The sequence below is a fragment of the Chiloscyllium punctatum genome, chromosome 4 (genome assembly GCF_047496795.1).
Source record: "Chiloscyllium punctatum isolate Juve2018m chromosome 4, sChiPun1.3, whole genome shotgun sequence".
Classification (NCBI taxonomy): domain Eukaryota; kingdom Metazoa; phylum Chordata; class Chondrichthyes; order Orectolobiformes; family Hemiscylliidae; genus Chiloscyllium; species Chiloscyllium punctatum.
Genome location: NC_092742.1, coordinates 43,865,467 through 43,890,047, shown reverse-complemented (window position 1 = coordinate 43,890,047; position 24,581 = coordinate 43,865,467). Strand labels below are relative to the sequence as shown.

The following is a 24,581-nucleotide window of genomic DNA, read 5'->3' as shown; positions in this document are numbered from 1 at the left end:
AGTCAGAGAATTTACAACACCATTCCTATCTTTGAAGTGAAATTGCCAGTCTGTTTTTAAACAACTTCAGTTTTGTAATATCTCATTTCAATGCAGAACAATGTGCAAAGGCTGGAATTAAATGTGACTCACAATAAACAGAGGGTTGAAATGCTGAGCTCAACAGTATGAGGGAACAAATGTGAAACACTTAATTTTATCATCTTCAAACATACAAAGCAAAACAAAATTAACAGGAACTTGATCTGAATATGGATTTTATTTTCCCTTTTTCTCCTTACAATCTGCCTATGGTACTTTACATAGTAAGGTACATGATGTGAAACACATTGAAACAAGCAATACACAGTACAAACTGATTGACCAAAAAGTCAAAGCTGTACTGTACTGTTAATCAAGCATGCATTTTCAATTCAGATATGGAAATTGTTCAGATAATATATAGACATTCAAGGTTTCCAGATTCAAACACTCACTCACTTTGAAATTGCAATTTGCTTGATAGTGAGAAAGTTGATCATAGTGCTAGGAACAAACAAATGCTTTCTCTTTTCTCACATTGTGATATAAAGTGTTCTGTGCCCATTAAAAAAAATCCTGGAAATGGTGCAAAATTATTGAGAATCATTGTTGATCAGCATCTCAGACCAATATCTATTGCACCTGTCCCAATTTACAGTGAAGTTTGGATTTCTGTAATCCCTACCCGTCATTAGTCATTTAATGCCACATAGCTACCTTGATTAAACAAGGCAGCATATGTTTTCCAGAAATCGCATAATGATGGGCAGGTGGGAGTTCATGCAGAATCGTAATCTATTAAAAGGAGTGCTGGACCTTCAAACAATAAACAAACCTCTATCCTTTGGTAGATGAAACTGGTAATGCTTTAAAATTTTACCTTAACAGTAAAGCATAAAACAGCTATACACTATAGACCCTTATGTGAAATAACTTGCTTGGACTTATTTTTAAATTCCACCCAGATGCGAGAAACCTACTGACACAAGGACCAACTGAAGCAATAAGAGTGACTTCTAATTCCACATATCATTAGATAGTGAATCTGAACATCCAATCTGTTTCAAGACACAATGATACCAATTCATACTAGCTCTATCAATCATTATGTATGTGGCTGAACTGTCCCCAAGATGTCAACACTATGTGGCTCCCACTATGAGGCTTTCCAATTCTGCAACCTCTGGAGAGGTGAGAAGCAACATATATTTCAGGAGCATGACAGCAATTCTACACTCAAAACAGTGCAACACTGAAGAACCTACTTCAGTGTTAGGGAAGCTAAATAATAGATATGGACCCTGATATAGTAACTTTCTATCCATCTGTGAACGGACTAACTCAGCAACCTGTAGGACTGGTGAGCTGCCACATTGGTTTATTCACAGTAACAATTCCTCATCAACACATTACACAACAAAAAAAACTCCATAGGTGTACTGCACATAAATCATAATGAAATGAACAAAGTGTCACAACATATTAAAATGACAGAGGTGTACAAATTCCTGAAAATTCAATTGTGATGTGATTGCTTCCAAGTAGAACTATTTGTATAAACTGTACTACCAAACTTTGTGATGAGGGAATAAGGGCTATGAAACCAATCAGTACAGTTAGAAAATTAACGGAGTTGTGAAAAAGACTAAAAATAATAATAAAATGTTACTGATTGGTTTGCAGCATAGAACTGGCTAAAAAGTGTGGATTATTCAGGTTACATCAGGTCTTTGCAAAGGAATGGGCAGACATCTGCAAGATGCTGACTTTAAACAACAGTAGTAACAGATAAATGTGCCACATAAGTGGTAAAATATTCAAGGTTCATGGCCAAATGAGTACGGAGGTTAACATTATTGTTAATTAACATGGACGAAACACGAATACTTAATATGTCAGCTCAAGTACTGTTTTCTGAGAAAGCCTAACTCCTATTTAGTTCTTTGCATGAGGGCTTGTTTCAATTCTGATCATTAATCACCAATAAACTTACCCCACTCTTCTGAAAACATAGTCAAAAGGGAGTACAACCTGATTTAGTTGCATGCTTCTTCTTAATATTAAAGAGATAAAATTTTACTTTTACTTCCAGGTGGGTTGACTGCTAGTTTTACATATTTATTACCTGATTTGCCATTCACTTCCATAGAAATGAGAACACAAGTTAGGTGTAAATGGGTGGCCAGTCCCCTATTGCCCATCAACAACTCTTGAGAAAAAGTGAAAATCTACTGCAATTCCTTTAGAAATCTTCATTTTTCCAAACTTGGACCCTCTGTACTAACTCGGACTCTAACGCCAGCCCTGTTAATTAGTTTCTGTACAGTACATGCCTACTACAATGGGCAAAAGTAATATTTTTCTTACTGTTTTTATAAACTAAAAAAACAATATATACATTCATTTAATATAAGGCATGAAGCTGTCGTCTCACAAAACTGATGGAATTCTGTTAAATGTTAGACCCATGACTATATTTTATAAAGAATTAATTCTTACATGGAGCTTATTTACACCCTGAAACATTTTCATAACTTTACTGCACTTACAAAAATAGGATTGAGTAAAATTGAGTTATCACAGCAGCTGCTCTGCACAGGTAACATGAGGAAGATACTTTAGAGGCTCGAATGCTGCTGGATTGCAGAGGCAGAGGCAGTCTCCAGCTCCTTGCAATCATCATCAGCCCTTGTGTACATAAGGAAGAGTGTGACAGTAGCAAAAGTAGCAGCATTGACAGGAAATGCTCTGAGAAGAGTAGAAGTGAGCCCCTTTGTGAATACTTGCCATCCTTCCTTCTGGTAACTCTGACGGATACAGTCCATTATGCCACTGTACTGGTTTATTCCTCCAACTCCATCAGCTTGCATTCGGGATTTAATCACATCAATGGGATAGGTAGAAATCCAAGATGCAATCCCAGACATACCACCAGCAAACAGCAGTTTAGGAATTATGTAACTGTCATCGGGCTCACAGTGTAAGGCTCTGGTCAGACAATCATAAGTAAGGAAGTAGAAACCAAAAGCAGGTATTTCTCTGAAAATAGTGGTTACCATGCCTTTGTTGATTCCACAGATTCCTTGCTTTTTGTAAATTCTAATTAAGCAGTCGAGTGAATTCTTGTAGACTTTACTTTTAACTTGGTATTCACCCATGCCTTGAAGCTGCATCCTGGTTTTTGCCAGTTCCATGGGGCAACAAATAACACATTGGATACCCCCAGCTGCAGCACCTGCAAGGAACTGGTTAAGTGGTGTATCCTTTCCTAAGTAACGCATTGTATTTCCTTGGACACCAAAAACAATAGCATTGATGAAAGTCAAACCCATCATTGGTGAACCAATACCTTTGTACAGACCGAAGATCTAAAGCAAAAACAAAAAAGGTGAAAATAAAAGGTTAACATTTTAGCAATGTGACCATTAGAATGTTCATAAACTTAGGATTTTACCGAAATTTGCTAAAGGTCAATTTTGACACGTTTAATAAAATGCTTCTCTCTATGAGGCCTAATGAGATTTCTCATGCTGCTGTTTTCCCAAACTTGCTTCATTACCGCACCTCTATGGCACCTTGTTTATCATACTGTCCTACTTGCCAGGCGATTCTTGGCAGTGATCCCATATTTAAAAGCATAATTTTGCATAGGTATCTACTTTGCTTTGCTGACAGATCAAACCACGGTCAGTTCAGAGCTGCCCTACACAATTTATGTCAATTGCTCTAGAAATGATAGAGAGAGGGGAAATTGGCAGCCAGCGTTGTTGAGGGGGACCTGGAGGTCCTGGTGGATGGAGTGGCACAGAGGAGGGCTGTCCTTGTCCACCAGGACTGACAGAGGAGAACACAACACTGAGCCTGACAGCCTGGCCAGAGATTACCACCCAGGTCAATGTGTATTCACCATCCAGAGGAGCATCCAGCTATTTCACAAAATGTCATCGACTTCCTCCACTCCACCAGGTTAAATGCCACCATCTCCTCTCTGCTACATCACTCTCACACTAGCACAGTTCCTGCATCTGTCAAGACTTGTGCTTTACCACATACATCTTCCCTTGCTTGCTCTCACCAAGTCAATCCCCCACCATTAATCCTGCATGCCCTCTGTACTGCATACACACTCGCCCACAATACCTTTCCCCTCCAGCACTAACAGTTGTGCCAGTCATTTTCAACTTAACCCCTCCCTTTCTCCCATTTCAGGTGGAATCAGATCACAATAGGGTGGAGAAAGTCAGGATGTGTGGTGCAATGTCCAACATTTAGCTCGTAAAAATCTAGAAGCACCATCCTGGTCAGTCACACGCTGATGCTAAAACCACGATGCCCCAGCACCAAGTGAGAATCTGTCTATTGCTGTGCTGCTCTCCGATTAACACCACTTAACGTATTCTTAATCAACGTTCCTTGTAAGGTGTGCATCCTTTCTGAGCTTTGCATTTGCTTTCACTTCTAGATGTCGCTGCAATGCAAGAATCTCAAGATCAGTGTAGAAGAATAAGTAATCAGACAGAACATAATTTTAACATGCCAGAACCCCTAACCCTTGAGAGTGGCATTTCAATCCCCTTCTCTACATTGAAAGAACAAGAGGATGCAGTAGCCATGTTGCCCCCCACCTTCCAGCAGCTCAGATAATGACACCTTGGTGGGAATGTTAGCTTAATTCCAGTCAGGAACACATGCTGGTGAGCACCAACTATCTTGTTTCCACAGTTGATTGAAGAAGGAAAAGTCCAGGCCGCTAGCACTTGGAATTGCTATGGAGACCAGGTCCCTGCTCAGACCCAGGAAGGACAGGTCTCCACTGTGTCAACAATTAAGAACTTCATTGAAATGTACAAGGAGCAGCAGGCAGGTTTGTCTGAGGCAGCAGGCAAACTGGTTCGAACACTAGAGCACCCCAACTGCACTGTTTGTGCCATACTGTCTCTGGTATGCAAGTGTCTGTCTGCTTCCATGGTCAGATTAGTAGCTGCCATGGATAGTCAGGTCCAGGACCCTCAGGATCTGCTGGATATATGCACACACCTGCACTGCATCACTCTGGGTTTAGCAAGGCAAGGTAACAGGGGGAACAAGGGATTTAGACCTCACTTCCTGACAAGGAGGCAGAGTGGTGCCAGGAGATACACAGCCAGAGGAGGAATCAAATCCAGGCCCACTGGAAAACTCCTGTCAGGATATTTCAGAGGTGTCTGAGCCTTCCACTTCCAGCCCGCCTGGCACCATCAGCTTTGAGACGGTCAGAGGAGGGTGCACCTGTCTCTGGGCTGGATATGTTCAGCATGTCTTGGCCCCCTAGTTACAAACACTCCTGGAACCACCGGCCAAAACTCCAACACCCTCAGGCTCCAGTGCAGGGCAGGCTCTCTCTCCACCCCAGCTGCAGTGCCTGGGGTTACACTGAGACATGATTGGCGGCAAAGGAAGATCACCTCCTGAGGGCACATAGATGACATGGATGAAGCTTCATTGTAAGTACATTTGTATATTTGTAAATATACACTTACTGCTCATCATCAGCTGTGTGAGCAAATGCTGCAACTGGAATATTGAAGGTGTAGACCCTAGCCATCCTGAGCGCTACATCAGGTTTAATGGTCCAAGGTGCCTTCCCAGACAAAATGTCCCCTCATCAACCTTTTATTATTAGCTAAAATGAAAATGGTCATGGAATATTGCAGTAATCTGATTGATATTAATACTGTTAAGGCATGGAGGATCATGCAGCAGGGGGAGGGTAATATGTCCAAAATGTCATTTCTTACCCCTATAGTGGATATGCTGGGTTTATGACTGGGGGTGATGGACCCCGGATTTAAGCTCTGGGCAACTAGGGAAATCTGTTTGTGCGATTTATTTGATGGTGAAATAATGATGGCCCTTGACTAAATAATTCATAAATATGGTCTATTTAGCAAAGACCTTTTCCGCTTTTTTCAGTTCAGAGATTTTTTTCAGAAAGGGTCCACATTCTTGACCAACCTCTGCAAACTATTATGGAGAAGAGGATACTTTATGCAAAAAGTACACTCTCTATTAGTATGCTTTATCATACGCTGGGGGAGTAATCCTTCAGAAGACGTTGAGTGGCTTTGCGGGGTTTGGGAGAGGCAATTAGGGTTGAGATTTTTATGGAGGTATGGGGGCGCATTTGCGAGAATACAAGGAAGATCTTGATTTGTAATAGGACCCATGCTATGCGTCTAAAGAATTTGCATAAAGTCCATCTGGCCCCAGGCAGTCTCTCAAAGTTTAAGGTGGGAGCATCCCTCTTTTGTCCTAAGTGTAAGATAAGTTTCGGTACTCTCAATCATTGTTTATGGTCTTGCCACAGGCTGCATACGTATTGGAGTTCTGTGGCAGGGGTTATAGAGAGGGTCTTGAGGGCTGAGGTTAAGATGGACCCTACTCTCCCCTCCTGGGCCTACCCAATATACCCTCTTTGGATGCTCATGGGAAAAAAAAACTTTATAATATCCTCGCTTTCTGTGATAGGAACAATATTTTAATGTGTTGAGTTTCTGAACCAAGCTCCCCCCCCCACTCTCCTCCCAGGGTCTGTTGGGTTGGTGTGGGCTTATTATGGAACATATCCCTCTGGACATTTTCATGAATGTGATGCACTGGAAGACAGAACATTTTTATAGGATATGGTAGCCCTTTCTAGATGACTTGGATGCAGATTTATCTGCCATTTTAACTAGGGTTTTCATGTAGCCATGACATTCTGATTTAGTGTACCTGATGTGCTTGAAGGAAGAATTCTGAATATTTTGAATGCAATACTTGGTGCTCTCGGGGGTTGAAAGCTAATATTTTGTTGTGCTGAGCTGTTTTGCTTGCTTATTTTTTCCATCAACTATCTTTATTGATTTGTCCGTTTAGTTGGTTGTTTCTGTTGTGGCATTTTCTCCCCCTTTTTTTCAGTTGTTATATGTTATAGAATAATGTTTGTTGGTGCTGTAAATTTATTTGCCTTTTTTTAAAAAATGGTTTTGTAAAGAAAGAAAAGTTTAATAAAATATCTAAAAAAAGGCCCAAGATGCAAAATGAGCAGCTCCTGCACCATGTTCAAACTAGAAGACTTTGGAAGGGGATTGTTATTTTGGCAACTACAGTGAATTTTTGTTGGCTGCAATACATGGCGCTGACGTCACAGCCATTAATGAAACTGATTCCTGATGACACATGATGTGGTCAAGGTTGCTTAGGGCATGGATTTGGACTCCACAAAGTACATTACTGCCCAAGGTTCAAATAGGACATTGTGCTCACCTCTACTGCATACAACTGCCCTTTAAAGGGATTTATGTTGTTCAAAAGCGGAGCCTCTTCTGTCTCAGACTGAAGTCCGTGCCCTGCTCACTCTGGGAGTGCTGGCAGCTGTTTTCAGCTCCACTGTGCACTTGATATTTACATCATGATAGAACAGAAGTGGTTGCACTTTGACGATGCTTTTAGTCAGCCTCTCAGTCTGGGTCACCCCCCACATTCTTCATGTTCCCTTCACGGTTGCAATCCTGGTCAACCTCATTGGCTTTGATGTTTCCTAGGCTTGGAGGATTGCCTCACTATGCCAGGTACTATAGTGTACTGTCTCGTCCCCAAACAAAGCTGGATGCTGCTATCAATGAGTACCCCCACCTGTCTTTTCCCATTCCCTTCCATAATCTATCTTCTACCCCCCCGCAACACCCACCTTATAAATGCACTCCAGCATGCTGCCTCCAGTCTCTATGATTGAGTTGTCAAGGCTCTCTCCCACAACAGGAGCCCACTGATAACCTCTCCACGCTTTTAAAGGACAGAGTCCCAGGGCTGACCTAGATCTATTACCTTGATCAACTTGGACAGCCAAATCTGACTGATGGCTGACTAAATCTGTGACCTACCTCTGTGGTTAAGTCAGTTAAGGGTCTGCACAATTGCCTGGACTGGTTATACTAGACCTACACTCCCTGGCCTGCTGAGGTATAGACTCTTGACCCTAGATGCCTCAAACAGCTCAGTGATAGTAACTGAGCCCTTGGTTGATACTGGAAGCTGCTTTCAATCACAGTGCCGGAAACCCCTGACTGGAGGGTGTGTCCCTTGATTTGATAGAGAGCAACTCCCCTTAGACTTTGAGACATGGCCATTTGGTGAATGTATATGCAATGTGTTTGCTGCATAAGTTGCTGGTACATGGTGCATATGTTAGACTGACATATCATGGTGATGTGCAGCAATATGTCCAGCCCCTTGACTGATGACAACCAAGACAGGCTGCCTGGCTTTGTATCTGGGCTAAAAAGTTAAGTACAGAAGTAATGAGAGTCTTTGCCTTCTGCCCTCTCAGCCAGCCATTAAAGTGCAAAAAGGCAAGTCAGGTATGTTGTGAGCATCCAAGTTGGTATAAAGTGAGTTAGCACCAAGAGCTTGTGAGGAGCAACGAGATACCCCTGGTGCAAGCCATGAAATGGATGCCTGTGAAGTATCCTGGAAGCAGCACTACAAATGAGACGTTGCAGTTTATTCCAAAATGCAGCCCTGAAGTGAAGAACTGCATTGTAAATGGGTCAGAAGTGTGGCATGATGATCCTTTGAGGATGGTACATATCTGATGCAAATGCCCCTGGACCGAAGGTGCATGTGGTAAACCATGACCCGTGATGGCGGTGACTGCTGTCCAAAATGGAAGGCTGGAGGAATAACTTGTGAGTGGGCCCGATCTGACTTCCATGTTGGGAATCGTTGCTGTTTAGTTTCTATCCAGCAGGTCTAAGAACAGGAAGTTCAAATTAGGGTGAGATTAAGTCTAACGACATGTTAATGCATGAAAATAGGCCTATTACAACTCACTAGCCAACGTTTAATCTCATTATGCAAGGAGTGATTGGAAAATGGGACCTTTGGTCTCGACATCCCTACTTCTGATCTTATGCAACTTTTCTAACTTACTTCAATGTTGGTCAATCTCTCTGAAGATTCTGGTCCCAGATACAGTAGTTCTGCCTCCATCTCCATTAACAATGGATAAAAAAGTTGCTCATCAAAATTTTACATTTTCTGTCACAAGCAATGGGTAAGGATCCCTTTTAAAGGGAAAACCAGTACAACTGAGAATGTGGTCTTTCTCCCCTCAGCCATATTTAAATATTTTGTTTGCTTACTTTTCTAATTATATAGAAAATAGCAGCACAGCAACTCAGCAGCATAGTGTTAGGTAAAGAAATGCTGAAAAGGCTGGCAACATTCGGGTAGAGAAGCTTCCAGGCCTGGATGGGATGCATTCTACATTGCTGAGAGAGTCAGGGGAGCAAATCACAGAGCCATTGACAGAACTTGGTGGCTCTAAGAGCAGGTAAGAGCTTGGGAATATTGCCATGTGTATCTTTTCTCTTGATTTCTCAACACCTTGAACCTGGTGGACAAGTTAAGTCAGGAATATGACCGAATGCTCTCTACTGGCCTGGATGATTACAGCTTAAAAAAAAAAAACTGTTAGCAAGCTCAATGCAGGATAAAGCAGCCCACTTGAATGGCATCCCATTTAACAGCTTCAAGATTCACTCCCTCTGGCACAGGGACAATCTACAAAATGCACTGCAACAGCTCACTAATGGTCCTCAACAGCACCTTTTAAATCCATGCACTGTACCACTTAGATGTTCAAGGACAGCAGTTACACTGAACACCACAACCTGCAAGTTTTCTTCCAAGCTATTTGCCATTCAAGCTTAGAAATACAGTTCTCATCCTTCAGTATTTGTGGGTCAAAAATCCTGCAACTTCCTCCCTAACAGCATTTTAGGAGTAGCTACACCAAATGGAATACAGCAATTCAAGAAGGAATATCAATGGCACCTTCTCAAAGGCAATTAAAACGGGCATTAAATGCTGGCTTAGCCAGTGATGGCCACATCCTGCATATACATTTTAAAAAAACCTTAGGGTCCAGGTACCAGTTCTTCAAAAATTGGCAACCGATGCATACCTTTTGGCAACCCTTAAAAAGGAAACCTAAATGGCTGCTCAAATATGCTGGAATTACTTTTAGATTTTACTTTTGAATTTCACCAGATTTCCTCCCAAAAAAAACATACATGTGTACTGTCAATCCTTGTGTGGCAAACTCCCAGCCCAGTGCAAGCTGACTGATTTTCTAGCAGGCTGTCTTGGTGCATCCATTTGCTGAATGTGCCTCAACCACCACAACAGCTTTGGCTTCTCATTATGAGCAGTATCATCATAACACTTACAACCCACTAGGTTTCCTAGAGCTGGTACTCTCCACTGGAAACCTCAATTAGGACTTATAATGAGATGCTTGGTCAGGATGAGAGTGTGTGTTTAATTGTTGAAGGGGAATAGGGATGGATAAGGGAGGTCTCCCTTCAGGTTGAATTGAAACCACTTTGGAGCTGGTACTCCAAATATAAAGGCTGTAAGAAAAAGCAGAAACCTTTTCAATGATTCTTCCATTGGAAGTGGCTCACATAGCACATCATGGTCTGGACAAACAAAGGTTAATATCAAGGCATTTAGACAAATAAATCTACAGTTTGATGTTAATGTTGAAAAATATTGAACAAATTTTACTATAAAGTAAAGGGGTAAAAGGTGCCTTGCAGGGGAGGGACGATGAGCAAATAAAATTTTGCACTGCGCCACATAGAAAGATACTGAGTAGTTAACTGTGGATGCTGGAAATCTGAAATAAAAACAGAAAATGCTAGAGAAACTCAGCAGGTCTGGCAGCATCTGTGGAGAGAGAAAAACAGAATAAGGTTTCAAATCCAAAAGACTTCTCAGTTCCAAATAAGTTACATCAAACTTGCAATGTTACCTCTTGATATAACTCTTCTTTGGAAGTGAAGAATCTTGGATTTGAAACCTTATTCTGTTTCTTTCCACAGATTCTGCCAGACCTACTGAGTTTCTCCAGCAATTTCTATTTTTAATAGAGGCTGCTTACGTGCAATTAAAATTGGGAAAGATGGTCAGGCCTGAAATGGATGAGGACTGGAGATTACAAAGATTGGAGAGGGAATGAGAACATGAAAGGATTTCAAAACTAGCACTATGCTATTCAGCAAGAATAATAGAAAAATCAAAATTTTGAGAATGCTCACAACACATTGCGAATATTATCTGTCCTTTCTGACTGCACACTCAATGGGCCTTTGAAACCGAAACTGCATAATTAGATTTACAATGTGCTCCACCCTGGAAAATAAGCAGATTGTGAGATCAAAAGCTGTGGGAAAGGAATTTGAGGCTAAGCAAGATTTGTGTAAAAGAATGAGAGCCTGTGGGCCTGAAGCACAATAGGTGCCATCGCAAAGTGAAGCAGATTTGTTAAATGCAACATGAAAACAAGCAGGTTATCTGTATTCAGGGCAGCCCACCTGCACTACAGTTTAGAAAAACAATTACATCAATTCCCTCCCCCACTACCATCTCATCTGGAAATGCATCAGTTTGTAACACAGATTACCAAGGTTCCAACTCTGATCTCTGGGCCGTGTGAAGTTGGTTAAAAATCAGTCAAGGCAGTGATACAATTGACTCACAGCTCAAACTCAACACAACAACTCCTGCCAGAAAGTTCAACTACGTGCATAGCTGGTGATTACACAAGGTTCTTGGTTATGAAGCTTCTCTTCATCACAAAGCTAACATAAATGTGAGATGTGTATTAAAATGCTTGTGATAAACTATTAAAGAGTCTTCAGGACAAAAAAAAAAGGACAGAGGAAGAAAAGATCCACAAATGTGTCTTAAATCAGAGACCAAGCTGCTCACTTTATCTTGAATAACTCTGCAACTGTGTCCCATTCCACTGCCAATTCCTTATAAATAGATCTCCTACAGATAACAGTAAAATCAGCAGACCTAGATTTTTTATGCCTGACATCTGTGAAATTCAACACTAGTATCCTGAAAGCCCAACTCCTGAGAAAAAGAGGAATACTTCAAAACTGTAGGTAAAATACAAAGAATCCTACCACAATCCTGGAATGTCTGCTTAAATTAAATGATGCAGAAAGAAACTGCCTTGAGAACAGTTAACTTTTTAGTCTTCACCTACGCACAAGGAATGAGAGATGGCATGACAGCACTGGCATAATAGCCCAGAAAAAAACTTGAATCAAAGCTCCCCCAATAAACTGCTTCAAGTCAATCAACCCAGTTAATGCGCTTGCTACTTACAGACTCCTGTCGGATGATGGACCGGAAACAATGTACAGTCCCACGGTAACGTGGCTGGTTAGAATTTTGTACTTGAAGTCGAACCTACAAAACAAACACTTCCAGTAAAAGAAGAGACTTGGTTGGGCAGGAATGAAAATGACATTTTCTTCCACAAATCACAGTTACAGGTTTAGCATAGCTTTTTGATATGAATTAACAATCATTTATTTCTACAGCTACTTTGAAGTCCTGCATTAAAAATTACATGTTTACAAGAAGAAATAGAAATATGCTACATATTTTTAAAACGCCAGTTTTCTGAAAAGTGATAATCACTTGGTATACGGTCAAACTGGAGAGAAGCTGAGAATGTATAAATTCACCTTTACTTACTAGGAATCCCGTGATGAGGCTTATCTCTCATCACAAAGTAACACTTTTGCTGTTAATGAGGACAGCCCCTAGCTCAGAAAGTAAAAGTAGTTAAACGAAACGCATTTCACACATTACATGAAAATAGCAAGAAAATTAGGCTCCTAAACCAACAAAATTGTGTCAGTATCCTGGTTAAAAAATTCTGGCAGCCATTAAGCATAACACAACAGATAATGTTGATCTCTTGTTTACCTACACTGATATTGTGCCAGTTATAGTCACAGAGTAGACAGTCATTTGAATTCCTAACCCAATGCCAAACTAAATTCTGTAACTGTTTGGGAGTCTATGGATTTCTCCATCATCATATAGCACCCCTTTAATTCCTTAGTTACACAAACCCTATGGCTGAGATATCTGTTGTCAGGTCTCAGACAATTGTCACCCTATCATAGATGCAGCAAAGCACAACAGCTCCGAGATGACTGTCTTTCATTATTCCTCATCCTTTGTGAGGGCGCACCCAGAATTTGCTCAGTACTTTTCACAGTACTGCAGCTGATGCCTGCAAAGTTGCAACACAGTAGAATAAGCCAGTGTCACTACCAAAGTGCTATACTTTGAATGCAGTGGTACAGCATGTTGGAGCACAGTCACAAACTAAGCGCTGTTCATCTGAAGAACCCACAAATAAATACAACCTGGGATAGTTCATTTGTTTCCACGTGCAGCCAGGCCACCCAAAACATGCCAATGTTTCATTCCTTACGGACTGTATTCAAATGTCTTTTTTTTTTAAATGGTAGAAAGTTAGGGTTTCCTACATTCCCGAAATGTCTGTTTTCCTTGGATGCTGCCTGACCTGCTGTGCTTTTCCAGCACCACTTTTATCTTGACTCTGATCTCCAGCATCTGCAGTCCTCAATTTTCGCCTTCGCATCCAAACAAGACCCAACCCAGTTCCGTAACTCTGCATGGGGTTTTTAAAATGGCTAACCCACCTAAACTGCATACCCTTGGACACTAAGGGGCAATTATTAGAATGGCCAATCCATCTAACCTACGCATCTTTCAACTTCGAGTGACCAGAGCACCTGAACAAAATCCACATGGAGAGAACATACAAACTCTATATTGATAATCACTCAAGGCTGGAATCGAAACCAGGTCCCTAGCGCTATGAGGCAGCCAATAAGCATTTGCTTAAAGCCATTTCACTTGGGCACCACTAATGGCCAAAACTTGTCATTAAAATAATGTATCCTGCCCTTTACCTTATACTGCACTTACACTACAGTGCTGCTGCAAAAATAAGATGTTGCTATTGCTTCTGGAGAGAGAGACGTAGCTGAGGAGCTGACTTCCCCTTGGTCTGCTGAAAGCAAACATAAACAGGTGATGCAGGAAGCATCAAATTCACATACCACTATGAAGAAGCCAGCAGTCTGGTTTCTGCAATACAGGCCATTGTGAGCTTTCCTCTGGTATCAAACAGATCTTTGGCCAGAAACCTCAAGGTGCAATTAAAGTTTTAAACAATCTTTGACATACTCAATTCTTATACTATTGCCACTAATACCCTGAAATCCACTGCTCAAACTGAAGATGGAAAATTGTGGAAATTAGGAGCCTGGTATAATATGGATTTGGTTTTTGTGTAAATGCAGCCTTTTATTCCAACTGACCCTTCATTCTAATTACCCACACACAAAAATAGCCTACTATAATCACAAAAATTATTTCCGTGAAAATAAATTAAAATGACATAGTTATCTTTTCCACAAACCACAATTCATTAAACCATTTGGTTTATTTCAATGAAACTGCATGTTCTTTCACTCAATGACTTCCAATCTTCTCTGGTAAATTCTAAGGTCAAACTCCATCAAGAACAGTAGTTAAAAATTTATGAGTTTAAATTAGTTCTCAATGGCACAATGAATCTGATAAACATTTGGAATAGGCTGAAATGATTCGAATGAAAGCCAACATTAATAAATGTTACAATTGAGTCAGAGGGAAAATATTAAATATGTTTGATTAGAAGGCTGTATCTGAAAATAAAGCTGTTGACTAGATTATCAAGATCGCATTTGAAAACATTTCCTTCCCTTTTTACAAAGAAACATTTTTAGAACTGGCACTTTAGATCGATCTCAGGTATGTTTAACATTATAGATATCAGCAAGAATGCATTAGCAACCTCACCTTGACTGTATCAAAGGGATGCCCAACGAGAACACCTGCAACACCTGCAAGAAGCAAATAAAACCAAATTAACATATTTGCTTAACTCATGCTGGTCAGCTGTAGAATACAAAATGTGCCAAACAAAGGTCTACATCAAATAATTGAACGTAACAGGGCTTTAAATAATATACTTATGGCTTGGAAAAACTCATTATGAATTGCACCTTTGATGTCAAAAATAAATACATATGACAACTTGCATTCTTTCAGGAGCTCTACGGTTCAGAACCCTAGTCAGCCAGGGTTTTGGAGCTGAGAATACTCTAGTTGCATTGACGACAATCTGGTAGTGGGGTGTGGTACACACAACACCACCAGCAGATTGTACCTGAGCACTGAAATTTGCACACAATGGATACAACTTTCTCTTCCCTGGATGAAGAAGAAAGGCAAATGATTGAGCAAGTTGGCCAAGGAGAGATACTAGCCCACTTCTCATCATCTTTGCAAATAAGTGCTGCACAAGAAAATCCATTTGGACCTTTAAGTGGTCAACTAATGACCAATTAAGGGCTTGAACTTCAACCTCAAATTTAGAAAGAAGCTGCTTTTAAAATTTATTCAGAATTTAGGCTTTGCTGGCCGGTCAGCATTTAGTAGGCGAAAGTGAGGACTACAGATGCTGGAAACCAGAGTTTAGATCTGAGTGGTGCTAGAAAAGGGAAGGGGGGGGGGGGGGAGGCAGGGGGGAGAGAGGGGAGCTGGGGAGAAGGTCAGCATTTATTGTCCATTTCTAAATGCCTTTTAGAAAGTGGCAGTGGGTTTGCTCCTTATTGAAACCAATAAAGGGGCAAAGGTGGCGGAAATGACAGCTACTGAAAGATAGTCCCCCATCTAGCCCTTTCTCCAAGCCCACTGTCCCTCTACTTATTAAAAAAAGCCTACTTTCTCACCATTTGATCTCCTGAAAATTAGACCTTCAGAAAAGGATTCTTGGACACAATCTGTTGATGAGCTGGGACTTCAGCATCAAGGATCTACATTCACTGGGAAGTTTGGCAGTCAGCTGTTAACCACCTGATTGGAGCTTGACACACACACACACACACACACACACACACACACACACACACACACACACACACACACACACACACACACACACACACACACACACACAAACTAAATGTACCTAGAGAGTCCAGCAAGTGAATTCCAGCAATATCCCCCATGATACAGAAAAAAACCAATGTGATCTGCCAAACACTGGACTTGTTGGAAATGGAATGTGTGGCAAAGAGGACAACAAAAGATTTGTCAATTCTGTTATACCACACTTGAACGGCTGGCCATTATTCCTTATCGTAGTTGATGTTAGATATCAAAAATGTCCATTGGGGTGGGATGCTAAAGGAGACACACCTATGAAGTGCAGAAAAAAAGATACCTCACTTTGCTTCGACTGGAATGCATCCTTCATATTGCTGTAGCTTTACTTAAATTGCTCACTGAATGCACTACAGCACTAAACAAACAGCCTCAATTTCCCAGGACACAAACACTGGAGATATACAATGCAAGTATGAAATGAAATTTCCCATGGTAACTTGCCCATAACATTATTAACATGTTTGGAACAAACCTAAAGGACATCACCAAATAAGCTAACCATCTGCCAACTACCAGGCTCTGTGAAGGATATGGAAACATGTTTTAAATATAATTTTACCCAGGAAAACCAACTTCAATGTTTTGGAAAAAATATCTTGACTCATGTCACATTTTGTTGCAACGTACACCAAAAGCCAGAGAAGATTTGTAAACTGAACTACAATAACACAATCCACATTAAAATGAATGTTACAACTGACACTTTCCTAAAAGATTTGTTAATAAAATTGGGGCAGTCCTGTCTAAATCAGGTTACTTAAAGATAAGTATTTTGAATATTGTACATTTACTTCCATCATTCAGCAAGAGCTCAGTGTAGATCTAAACACAGTACACCACTACAGTAATAAAACCATTGGTTTCAGATTCTTGAAACTGTCATAGTATATTAACATTTCAACTTCATAAAAACAACATAATAAGCGTGTATCTCACCAATCTTATCTTCTGGTTACCTCCAATGATCTATCAAACCCTACCCACTGTTCCTCCTTTAAAACTATATTTTACAATTATCTTAAAGGACTTGAACAAATTGAGCCCACTGATTTAGTCATATCTCAAATTTAAAGATGCACTAAATCCCAGGCTATCCACTGTTATAATGGTGACAATTTGAAAACATTGAATGAGGGCCCAGAATTTATGGTAAGATTAACAGCAAAGTGATAACAGTATTATTATACAGAAAATTACAAACAGCAAACTTCCTATGACTGCACTACGCACCTATACATGGAAATTACAAGCTTACAGAGGCAAAACAATGCAGTTGCTCAAAATTAGATATAAAAACAGGACATGCTGGAGAAACTCAGCAGATCTAGCAGCATCTGCGGAAAAAAAAACGAGTTAATGCTGCTTCTTCCATTCTGAGGTAGAGTCATATCGGATTTCAAATCCTAACACTTTCTCTCTCCCCAAATGCAGCCAGACCTGCTCAGTTTCTCCAGCATTCTCTGCTTTGTGGAACCCCCTCCACTTTGTAAGAAGGACCTTGATTTTTCAGTTGCTTGCCATTTCAATAAGCCACCTTGTTCCCATACCAATTGGGTATGTTCTGGATTTGCTATAGTGTTCCAATGAAGCTCAAAGCAAGTTTGAGGAAGAATACTTCATTTTTTCATACAAGTACATTACAGTCTCTCAGACTCAAGATTAAATTAAATTCTGTCCTCCATTTTGATTGTAACCCCTTGTTTGAGTTTTCTTGGTTTCACTCTCAGCAATGTGGATCCATTTTCTCCTTTACACACCTATCATTTAAACCATTGCACATTTCTCTTTAACACCAGTAGACCTCGTTTTGTCTTTTGCTCTGGGCACACAATCTGTTCAACTTGTTCATCCTCCCTTTCTGTCAATAGCATAAACCCCAACCCCCTCACCTTTTTCCAGTCCCATTCAGTTAAGAAGGAATGTCATTGGATTTGAAACATTAATCCACAGATACTGACACATCTGCGTTTCTTCAGCATTTTTTGTTTTTATTTCAGATTACCATCATCTGAAGCATTTTGCTTTGTTTGTTACATGTCATCCTCCTCATGCTGGGTCAGCAAAGGATCAGATGGTGTTTGACATTCATGACATCTTTACGAGACCTTTATCCCCATGCAGCATCAAATGATGTACCACTCTGATCAGTATTACGTTCCTCCCATCACCTTTTCTCTCTATGGCCTCCTCCTGCCTGGGGTTCTGTACTTCCACCAGAGGGTCCTGTTACTGATCACAAGTAGTGTGCCACAAGGATCAGTGCTTTTCATCATTTATGTAATGATTTGGATGTGAACATATGAGCTATGGTTAGTGAGTTTGCAGATGACACCAAAATTGGAGGTGTAGTGGACAGCAAAGTTACCTTCACAGTACAAGAGGATCTTGATCAGATGGGCCAATGAGTGGCAGATAGAGTTTAATTTAAATAAATGCGGGGTGCTGCATTTTGGGAAAGCAAATCAGAACAGGACTTATACACTTAATGGTAGGTCCTGGGGAGTGTCGCTGAACAAAGAGGCCTTGGAGTGCAGGTTCATAGCTCCTTGAAAGTGGAGTCAGGAGGTAGACAGGGTAGTGAAGAAGGCATTTCGAATGCTTCCCCTTTATTGGTCAGTGCATTGAGTACAGGAGTTGCGAGGTCATGTTGCAGCTTGGTTAAGCCATTTTTGGAATACTGCATGCAGTTGTGGTCTCCCTAATAGAGGAAGGATGTTGTGAAACTTCAAAAGGTTCAGAAAAATTTTAGAAGGATATTGCCAGGGTTGGAGGATTTGAGATATATAGGAAGAGGCTGAATAAGCTGGGGTTGTTTTTTCTGGAGAGTCAGAAGCAGAAGGGTGACCTTATGTAGGCTTGAAGAATCAAGAGGGGCATGGATAGGATAAATAGACATGGACTTTTACCCAGGATGGGCAGAGGTTTAAGGTAGGTGTGTGTGTGTGTGTGTGTGTATAGCTGCCAGAGGAAGTGTGGAGGCTGGTAGAATTACAACACTTAAAAAGGTATCTGGATGGGTATATGAATAGGAATGGTTTAGAGGGATAGGGGCCAAATGGGATTACATTTATTTCGAATACCTGGTCGGCATGGATGACTTGGACCAAAGGGTCTGTTTCCACGCTGTACATCCCTATGACTGTATGCCTAGTGGGCCTAAAATCTGAGAATAGTGTCCCTGTTGCTTGCTGCAGCCTTCCTTCTGAACATTGTTGTGATTGGCAGCCTTACCCCCCTGCTGTTTTCCTTGTCTTGTCCAGGGCAATGGTATGGCAATAACTCCTGCTCTCCCAGTCACACCTTGTCTACATCATGGAGTTCTTTACAGAACCAAGTTAAACCCCTGAGGCAGTCAAGGCTGGCTGGTGTTTACCTGCCACCCTTCAGGTGGTCAATGTCAGAAATTGCATTCAACTGGTGTATTTCAGTGAAAATTTCAACCTCCCCCTTCAACAAGCTAACAGTGAGCTCCTTAGAAACTTTAACTGGACTTAATTCAGAAGCAAGTTTGTTGTCCCAGAGTCCCCTGACCTGTTGACCAATGTTGGTGCTTGGAACAATGTCTCAAAATATGCAGGCAGTGGTATTTGAGACCGGATCTCAAATTCCCAACTTTACCAGGGTCTAAACATTTGATTCTTGGTCTCCATACTATAAAGAAGGGAACAGATGCTGTGGTGATTAAGAGAAGGTCAGCCAGATAGACATCACAGAAAATAAGTTCCCTGATTTGGGCTGTCATTCTGGTCCTATCAGGGAGCCTGGCTGACAGATATAAACAGAAGTGTTAGAGGTTGTGTTACTCAGAGCTGGCTGAGGAAGTTGGACCAGTGTCAAATACTATGCCTACGTAAATAAAGGATGACTGGGTGACAGGATACTGGCTTTTGTGGAATTAGTTTAGTGGTGATAAGAGTAAAGAACCTGATGAAACTTGCAACAATCTTTTGATTGGGGTAAGCATTTCTGGCATCATACTGTTATTTGGGAAACTTGAATTATTTGACCTGGCCATTGAAGACAGGGCCCAGTATGTGGAAAGAATATATTTTTTCTCCCACCCCCACCCCGTGCAAATGGCATTGGTAGATGAAAAGCTGGGAGTAATTCTCCTGACAGCTCGTGGACCTGTAGCTTTTTCAGTTCTAAGGAGCCTAATTTTCCCTGAGGCACCAGATACTAAAACCTTTCAAGAGTTGACGGATTTTGTTAAGGAATATTATAACTGCAAGTCTCTCCTAATTCTGAGATGCTATCAGTTTTACTCGGCAATTCGAGAACCAGGGTAATCCATGTCTGGATTTTTGAATAAGTTAGACCACTGGCAAGAGGCATATAACTTTGGTTTAACACTTTATGAGATGCTGAGAGACTGGTTGGTACGTGGGATTAATAATATAACCATGCACAAGCACACATTCTGAAGCCCTGCTTGACTTAAAATAGGTACTACAACTAGCTTTGATTTTGGCAAATGCTGAAAGTTGAACACGAGTTGCAGGGTATTCCGATGGAAGTGGACTTCCTTGTCAGTCCGATTAGGTTAGGGGACACCACTTGAGTGAAGGCAATTGCATAGCCACACTCAGGACATATCCTGAACAGAGGGCCTCTAAGACAGCTCACAGCAAAACTCCAAAACAAAGCCCAGCCTCGGCTGAAAGGTTAAAATTTTCTTCAGGACCTGGAACATCTGGTTAATCAGGTTTTTTTTAGATTAGATTAGATTACTTAGTGTGGAAACAGGCCCTTCGGCCCAACAAGTCCACACCGCCCCGCCGAAGCGCAACCCACCCATACCCCTACATCTTCCCCTTACCTAACACTACGGGCAATTTAGCATGGCCAATTCACCTGACCTGCACATCTTTGGAGTGTGGGAGGAAACCGGAGCACCCGGAGGAAACCCAAGCAGACACGGGGAGAATGTGCAAACTCCACACAGAGAGTCGCACTGAGGCGGGAATTGAACCCGGGTCTCTGGCGCTGTGAGGCAGCAGTGCTAGCCACTGTACCACCGTGCCGCCCACTATCGGCACAGCCGTTTCAGTTTTAACAAATTCACTCTGGACTCCAATCCTTAGGACTGCACAATATCTCAGCTGGACTGAGAACCCTTTACAGATTAAAGACACAACTTTAGCTCCAGCCTCTTATGAAAAGCAATTATCAGTGATTGTGGTATATAGCTCAGGCATAAGCTTGTTAGAGTAAAATTGATTTGAGAGATTCACCTAGATTGGCTCAATATTTTTCAATTACAGAATGGCTGTCTGAGTCAAGCTCTAATTAAGTACCCCGAAGTCTGGGGACTATCAAAAGGAGCCAAAGCCACTCATTCCTAATGAAAGGCTTACACCCAAAATGTTGACTCTCCTGCTCCACAGATGCTGCCTGACTGACTGTGCTTTTCCAGCACCATGCTCTCGATGCTCATCTCCAGCATCTATAGTCCTCACTTTCTCACCTTGCATAATTCCACGATTCTACAAGGCCTGCCCAGTGACATTTGCCTTGCAGGCAAAAGGTAGAAGCTGAAATCAGAAGGCTGGAAAACAAATGTATCAAGCCAGCCCAGTTTGCAGAACGGGCAATTCTGGTTGCCAGTCAGGTCAGTTCGCCTTTGTGGAGATTTTAAACAAACAGTAAACAATTTTTCAAAGCTGGATAAGTAGCCAATCCCTTGCAAAAAGGATTCATATGCCAACCTGGCAGGGGACCGATCATTCACAAAGCTGGACATGAGCCATGCATATTTGCAACTGTAGATAGAGGAGTATTCCCAGAAGAATGCTACAATTAATATCCATAAGGGTTTGTGCCAATACATAAACTGCCATTTGGTGTAAAGTCATCCTCTGCAATCTTTCAGCAGACAAAGGAAACAATTTTGCAAGGTCTACCACAAATCACCATTTATCTAGATGACGTGCTAATAACAGGGAAAACCAGTAAGGAGCACTTAGAACTTGGACATAGACATTTGTCCCAGGTGGGCATACATCTAAGGAGGGACAAATGTGTGTTCCAGGCACCCCAAGCAACTTACCTGGGCTACAGAGTAGACAAGACCAAAGCTGCCTTGGCTCCCAAACCTATACCTTAGCTTAGATCTTTCCTTTGACTGGTGATTTATTATGGAATGTTTATACATAAGCTAACCTCTATCCTGGCACCTTTGCATTAACCTATCCAAAAAAAAAGGTCAGCCTTGGAAGTGGTTACGTAGCTGAAAATGTGTTGCTGGAAAAGCGCAGCAGGTCAGGCAGCATCCAAGGAACAGGAGAATCGACGTTTCGGGCATCAGCCCTTCTTCAGGAATGTCTGAAGAAGGAGCCCTTCTTCAGGAATGTCTGAAGAAGGGCTGATGCCCGAAAAGTCGATTCTCCTGTTCCTTGGATGCTGCCTGACCTGCTGCACTTTTCCAGCAACACATTTTCAGCTCTGATCTCCAGCATCTGTAGTCCTCACTTTCTCCTCCAAGTGGTTACGTAGCCCTAGCTTTCAGGGAAGTAAAGAAACAGCAATCCTTCCTTTAAGGTGTTACCACACTACGATCCCATGTGAGATCTGGTATTGATGTGCAATGCCTCCCTGAAGAGTAGTGGGCTAGTTTTGGCTCATAGTTGGCCCAATGGAGAGGTACGCCCAATAGTGAAAGCATCCAGGATGTTGACAAATGTAGAACATAAACACACCAAGATAGAGAAGGAAGGTTTAGCAATCATATTTGAAGTCAGGGAGTTCCACCAATACCTTTATTGATGTACATTTGTAATAATAGTGTACCTAAAACCCCGGTCAGGTCTGCTTCAAGAGGTCAAGGCAGTGCCATCCATACCTTTAGGCTGAATTCAACAGTTGGGTCTAATGACTACAATTATATATAATTACAAGTTGGAACATTGCCCGGGAGGCCACTTAATGAATGCAGATGCATTTAGCCACCTCCCATTGGCAGATACACCATCAGTGGTACCACCACTGGAAGAGTCCATCATGATTTCAAATTTCTCGGCACATGTCCAGTCACAACTGACAACATCAGACTTTAGACGCAAAAAAGAAGTTCTGGCAAAACTGAATCACAGCTGGTGATGGGCTATTACAACCAGAATTGAAAGCTTTTGGTTACACGTCAACTATGATTCTTTCATGGGCTCAATGATCTTAGTCATTTTAGATGCCCATTCAAAGTGGTTGGATTTGCATAGAGTTCATTCTTCAAACGCTGCGACAATGATAGAAAAATGTACATCTTTTCCAATACACAGACTCCTGAAAGTGTTGGTCAAAAAAAAAACAGGCCATCATTTACCAGCAAAGAGTTTGACCATCTCCTAAAATCAGATGGAATGCGATACGTGAAGACAGATTCATATCATCCAGCATTAAGCAGGCCAGCAGAAAGACCAGCCCAAATTTGAAGAATTTGCTAGATATCAAACTGTCCTGGTTCCTACGACCAGTCTTCATGCAGCTACAGGCAGGGCTCCAGAGGAGTTGCTAATGGGGAGAAGGCTGCACCAGGTCAAATTTGATCTTCCTAAATATGGAGTGGGGAGGGTGAATTGGCATCAGCAACGCCAATGCCAGACACAAACTCTGGTAAATGAGATAGACATTTGATAAGGGGCAAAGTTTTACATAGGCCCTGTACGGGTAAGAGGCATGGTTAATGCAAGGTCAGGACCAGTGATGTATAAAATTCAATTAGGAGCAACAGTCTTGAACAAGCACGTGGACCATATGAAAACTGAACTTGCAAATAGTGTGGGAGTGAAACATGCCCTGCCCCTCAGAACAGTGGGAAAAGCTATCTGAACCCATTGGTCCTCCCTTTCTATCAAGCATTGAAGAATCGTCCAAATCAGAGATGGACATGTTGGATCTTGCCACATCGATGCCTTTGCTGCCGAAGAGGAGTGAATTTCTCCCAAGATTCTCCGAACGCAAAAGGCAAGCTTCTGTGCATTACACGCTGCCAGTATCCAACATGGAGTTGAAGGAACCTAACCCAGCGCTGAAATGCCCCAGGAGGCACGTATAGAAAAAGGAGCAGCCTCTGTCCTCTGACTCAGAGGGGAGGGGATGTAGTGATTGTAACGAGATCAGCCACGTGTACCTCAGAAAAGATCCTCGGTTGGGCTGGTCCAATCAGACAGCTCTGGCTGACAGATAAAGAGGTGTGTCTGGTGGAAACGGAGTAAAGATTCGTGCACCTTGTAAAAGAAAAAAAGGAAAAAAATAAACAGGAGAAAAAAAAAGTGTGTGTCGGATATTCTGACACTCTGGAAGCTGGCTCAGAGAGCTGGACCAGTGTCAAAGACTTTTCACAAGTAAATAAAGGATAACTTGGTGATGGGCTACTGGTCTCTATGGAGGTATTTCAGATGCACTGGGAAAAAGCGTTTAAAAAAATTATGGTACTAGAACGGAGAGAAGATAGCTATTGGGAAAGATTGATCATTTTGGGGTTTTCTTCTTTAGAATAAAATCTTAGAGGATCTAACAACGGAAAGGCTTTTGAAATTAGGAATAGCTGATGGGATAGATGTGGCAAGACTTTCATTTGTAATGTTCCTAAGAGGGTAAATGAGTATAGATAACAGAAAATTTCTTTACTCAGTTAAATT

General features: G+C 41.5%; 1 protein-coding gene across 1 annotated transcript in view; it reads right to left on the bottom strand.

The window, feature by feature from the left end:
• Positions 1-240: 240 nt before the first annotated feature.
• The window catches only part of slc25a29l (solute carrier family 25 member 29-like), a 50,423-nt gene continuing 26,082 nt past the window's right edge, over positions 241-24,581 (bottom strand). Inside the window, exons 2-4 of the mRNA XM_072568517.1 lie at positions 14,794-14,837; positions 12,229-12,312; positions 241-3,389 (exon numbers count right to left, since the gene is read on the bottom strand). Of these exons, the coding sequence (XP_072424618.1) occupies positions 2,640-3,389; positions 12,229-12,312; positions 14,794-14,837 (878 nt within the window). The 3' untranslated portion in view covers positions 241-2,639. The remainder of the gene's footprint in view (positions 3,390-12,228; positions 12,313-14,793; positions 14,838-24,581) is intronic.